This window comes from Varanus komodoensis, unplaced genomic scaffold (genome assembly GCF_004798865.1).
Source record: "Varanus komodoensis strain SLA01 unplaced genomic scaffold, ASM479886v1 scaffold89, whole genome shotgun sequence".
Taxonomy (NCBI): Eukaryota; Metazoa; Chordata; class Lepidosauria; order Squamata; family Varanidae; genus Varanus; species Varanus komodoensis.
This window is the reverse complement of record NW_025336587.1, coordinates 1,186,404-1,191,479: the sequence shown is the minus strand read 5'-3', so window position 1 is coordinate 1,191,479 and position 5,076 is coordinate 1,186,404. Positions and strand designations below refer to the sequence as shown.

At 51.8% G+C, this 5,076-nt stretch overlaps 1 protein-coding gene across 1 annotated transcript in view; it reads right to left on the bottom strand.

Moving 5' to 3' along the window:
- Window positions 1-4,642, bottom strand: part of ARRDC5 (arrestin domain containing 5) — a 5,296-nt gene extending 654 nt beyond the window's left edge. Inside the window, exons 1-2 of the mRNA XM_044417574.1 lie at window positions 4,393-4,642; window positions 1,877-2,085 (exon numbers count right to left, since the gene is read on the bottom strand). Of these exons, the coding sequence (XP_044273509.1) occupies window positions 1,877-2,085; window positions 4,393-4,642 (459 nt within the window). The remainder of the gene's footprint in view (window positions 1-1,876; window positions 2,086-4,392) is intronic.
- Window positions 4,643-5,076: the final 434 nt, after the last annotated feature.

Sequence of the window (5,076 nt, the reverse complement as noted above, 5' to 3'; positions counted from 1 at the left end):
GGGGGGGGGGTGCTGTGGACCTGGGGGCTCCTGCGTGCTGCACTCTGAGCCCCCCCATTAGCCAGCCTGCGGCTGAAGCAACGGGCCCTCGGGCCTAGCTCCTCAGGAGGCGGGTGCTGCTTATCCGAGAGAGGAATTCCAGGAGCAAATCTCTCCCTCTCGAGGTTTCTCTTCTTCTCCTTCATTCCACAGCCCCCAGCAGTCCTTGAAATAACCTCATCTCAGCAGAGCAGATACAGATGGGTACCGAGAACCTGGGGCTGCAAGTGGAGCCGCCCGTCACAACAGCCACTCCGTTATCAGAGCTGGAGGTCTGAGCCTTGCCTAGGCCAGCCACCTCCCCCTCAGAGTCTATCAGTTTCCCCAAAATAGGCCGCTTTTCCCAGAAAAGAATCTCTCCAGAAGAGGTGTGCATGACAGAAGCACTGAAACAAGGCTAAGGCCGTGAAGATATTGGGCCCAATCCTGCCATGCCCCTGTGGCCTCTGGGGGGCCTTAGGCCAGGGGCCAGGCTTCTCCTGATGAACCTGCGTCACAGGGTTTTGTGAGGATTGAATGCCAAGGGGAAACCTATATGTGGTTTGAAGCCCTTGGGAGGAAAGGCAGTGTAGAAATGCAAGGCATCTCTACAGGGAAGAGGAGGAATTCTGTTCCACTGGGAGAGAATCCTTGGTCTTGGTTGTGGGGAAGCATGGTTGGGAACCCACTAAGGGCTGGACAATGATGGTGGCGAGAAGCAGGGAATGCCAGAACATGGTTATTGTGTGGTCTGTTAGCCACAAGCAACCCACAAAGGGTTTGTTGCTGGATTGTGAATCCAGGTCTGTTCACCATGGTTTCTTAGCTGGGCTCAGAGAGCACAATTTATTTTTATTTATTTATAAAATTTGTATGCCATCCATTACTTCAGTCTCTGGACGGCTTACAACATTAATCAAAATAAAATAAATTAACTATTCCACGCTGGCTGAAAATCCAATAAAATACAAACAATAAAATCCAATTAATACATATTAAAATATTGATCGAGAAAAAGGTCTTGACCTGGTGCCAAAAAACATATAACGACAGCGCCAGGCGGACCTCTCTGGGGAGCGCATTCCACAGATGGGGCGCCACCGCAGAGAAGGCCCTCCTCCAGGTACTCTGTCTCTTAACATCTTTCACGGAGGGTTCCCGGAGGAGGGCCTCTGCTGCTGATCTCAGGGGGTGGGAGGGCAAATAAGGAAAAAGGTGTTCCTTTAGGTATCCTGGTCCCAAGCCATTTGGGGCTTTATAGGTAATAACCAGCACCTTGAATTGAGCCTGGACTTCAATGGGAAGCCAATGGAGCTGATAGAGGACTGGGGTTATATGAGGATAATGCCCAGTCCCTGACAGCATCCTGGCAGCTCTATTTTGCACCATCTTAAGCTCGCGCCCTTGCGCCCCACCCCCAATCCGGTGCAGCTGCCATCCACGCCCACGTCAGCCACCCATGGTTCTGTGACAACGCTTGGGTGTGGGTTATAGTGTTTTCTGAACCCAGTCACGATCTCTCCCCAATGCCTAACTTACTGGGTTGTTATGAGGACAAAATTGAGGTTGGTGGGAATTGTGGGCTCCTTGCAGGAAAGAGGGATGATAATTAGTATTTCATAATATTAGCAGCAGCAGCAGGAGCAGCAATTCTCCTGCATGTTCGCTCAGGTTATGCCATCTTCTTTGAGAAGACAGAACCCATATACAATCCAATTTTGATTCCAGGCTTCTGGAATTTTAGAAGGTTGTGGTGACCATGGAAATGAGCAAAACAGAACCTTGGGTGTTGAGCTTCTGAGACTTTTCTTGCTGTGTTCCTTGGCGAAGGAAGGCAGCTGCACCTCCAAAGGCCTACCTCCGATTCCACAATGTCTTGGCGGAAGATGGAGATCCCTTGCACCATCAGATACCTCTTCTGCTTCCCAAGGATAAGTTCCCGCGTAGCACAAATGGCTTGGAGGAAGTAAGAGATCCGGCCCACCCGACTTGTGAAGGTTGATGGGATCCTGGGAGGTAAGACGAAGTGGAAGTCAAAAGTGTGGACGCCAGGACCCAGCCAGCTCCCTGCAGACCAAGGAGAGATGTTGCTTACTTTTTCTTGCTTTGGTACACCGAGTTCTTTGCTTTGGTGCAAGCCCAAAGCAAACGAAATGCTAGGAAAGCGGTTCTCTTGTATTTCTTTACAGAATCATTGCTGGACCCCCTGAGGTAGACTTTAGGCACTGAAAGCAATTTAGAAACTAGAAAGTGTCCCATGCAGCAAAATTAGAGCTGGAGAAAGTGGGGTGAAAATGTTTATGATGGTGCATAAGCCACAAGGAAGGAGTTACCAAAAATATGCAAAAGAAGGGGACTTCCGCCATCATGGCGCCAACTTTTATTAACATTTAGTCAGATAATGATTAACTGATTTGATTTAGCCTGATTTTTCCCCTGCCTTTCTACTAAGAAAATGATACTCAAGGCAGCTATTTGGATCCCGGCTTGTTCAGGCAGAGGTGAACTACATGCGACCTTCCAGATGTTTAGATCTTTGGCCACCAGAGCCACTGATGCCAGATGCTGGAAGACCCGAGCATCCGGAGATCCGCAAATTGCTCCCCCTTGGTTTCAGTCTTGCAACTTATATTGGGCCCAGAACCAAATTGGAAAAGTGATGGAAGGGATGGGCCAGAGATGGGAACCTGATTGGCTAGTCTAGCTCAGTTGTTGTCCCATTACATTTGCCCCAGATCATTCTTCCGTTTGCAAGGAACTCAAGATAAGGCCCTGTTCCTGTACTGTGGAATCATTGGGCAGCTGGCAATGAAGCCCACACATCTGCACCATGCCGAGTTGGAGTAGCTCGCCTGGAGGTCTTGAACTGCAGCTTTTCGCAGCAATGTTTTGAGGGCTGGGGCCCGCTGGGGGACAGTGCACAGCTGCTGCCAGAATCTGAGCCTCCGCAGGGGCCTCTGTGCACAGAGGATCTTGTTGAGCTACCAGACACTGGGCAGGGCTGCATCTTGTCTCAGAGGAGGAGGCTGAGCACCCAAGTCCCGGGGAGTGCCAGTGCCAGGGAAGGCAGGCCCAGCTCGGGGAAGCTGATTTAAGAGCTGGCCTGTGGCCGAGATCCACCTAGGAGGAAAGAGCCCCTTTGGAAGAGTGCCTTGACTGTGGGTGGGGCGAGGGGGTCTCTCATCATGGTAAACTGCCCAGAAAGCCTCAGTGTGTGGGTGGATACAGATGAAATGAAATATTCTGGCTCTGATGAAAACCCTCGGGGTCTGCCTAGCCAGCGCTACACACAACTCCGTCCCCATATTTTCTAGTTTTGGAGCTACAAAGCGGCAGTGGAGGGGCTGGCTTGGCATGCAGAATCCAGGCTCAGGGGCCCAGCACACACACCGCATCCACATGTCTCCAGTTCCATCCCCAGCATCTCCAAGTAGGACTCAGAGAGAAAGACCTTTGTCAGAAACCTGGTGAGCGGTTGCCAGTCCTTGGCCTGGGGTGAAATTTGGCTTCTTGTAGGTGCATCTCAGCACCCTGCCTTTTCCAACTGCCAGTTGTTTGCTGGCTTCCTGACTTCTGCATGGCTTTTCCCCATTGCAAAAGGTCAACATGGCTCCACTTAAGGTCTACTTGGCGGCAGGCAGAGCTTTAACCATCTCTATGCAGGTTTATGCATTTTTGTTCCATTTGCTTTAGCCTTCCTTTCTGCTCACCACCCAAGTGCAGCCCCCAAGAACTCCAAAACCGAAATCAGCCCTTGAAATGGAAAACATTCCACGCCCTGGCAGACAATTTTGGGCAAAGTGTGCCCTGGGTTGGCAGCATCCAGGGCTTGTCTCCCATGTTGACTGCAGGAACGGGAAACAGCTGCCTGGAGGGTTCCAGCAAGATTCCTTTCCGGGGGGACTGGACGGAGCCCGTTGCTACAATTTCCCAGTTCACAGAGTTGAATCGTACAGTAGAAAGGAGCCAGAGTTCAAAGGTGGCTGAGTCAAGCCCCCAACTCAGTGAAAGGGTCCAGTGTCAAGGCTCCCAGGCACAGGGTTGCTGATCCATCGAGCCCACCTCCTCCCCAGGCAGTCAGATCCATTTTGGCCCTTAGAAGGTTTAACTGCTATCTGCACCCATTACCTTGTGCTGACAAGACTTATCTTGATCTTCTCTACTGCACACTAAATCCACCCAATTCCTTTCCTCCCTCCTCCTAGGACTTAATTTCTAGTCCCCTGATCATCTTTGTTGTCTTTCTAGGAACTATTTCCAGTTTTTCTGAATCCTTCGGAAAGACATCCAGAACTGCCCCTCCCTTTCCCCCCGTGCAATCCCACTGCAGATGTTCCCACTGCAGAAGTCGCCTGGGACGCCCTGTGGCCTCACGCTGTATCTTGAAGGTTTTCGTCTTGTGGACATAATCAGCTTTGTTGACACACGTGGCTGGCTGGCTGTAGTCCTTCTTGACGTCAGCCTCTTCCATCCACTCCAGGTAACCCCTTCCGATCAGCTCGACCTTCACCAGGGGGTCCACCAGTGTGCTGTGGAGACTCAACTCCAGCCGCCCGTCCACGTCAGATCCGGCCACGTAGACCTCCTTCGGGATCACCAGCTGCATGGACCTCACCACCGACATGGGTGGGAGCTCAGCGTTCAGGATTGCTAAGCCCCACAGCCTGGGAGTTCCCGCTACGGGCTGCTGGCTGGGAGGCTGGCCCTGGCCAATGTCAGCATGTCTGTGACATCACAACCGGGTGTGCACTGCAAGTGGGCAGGAGCATGGGCCAGTTGTGCGTCTGCAGCTCTTGCTGAGCTCCTTGCTTGTTTTTGGCGGAGGTACCTTCAGTCTGTCTTCACCTGTGTGTCGCACAGGGAGTCTTTGGCATGTGCTTGGGCCATGGGGGTGGAGATACTCCATAGGGCTCAAGCAACCTGCCCCGGGACCAGCCCTTCTTCCTAGGCCTCTCCAGACCTTCTTGGTGTTGATGGCCAGCCTTGGAAATTTTGTTCTCTGTGGCTGGGTTCAGACAATGCAAGAATCCACAATTAAATATGTGCTGAGTGTTGAAA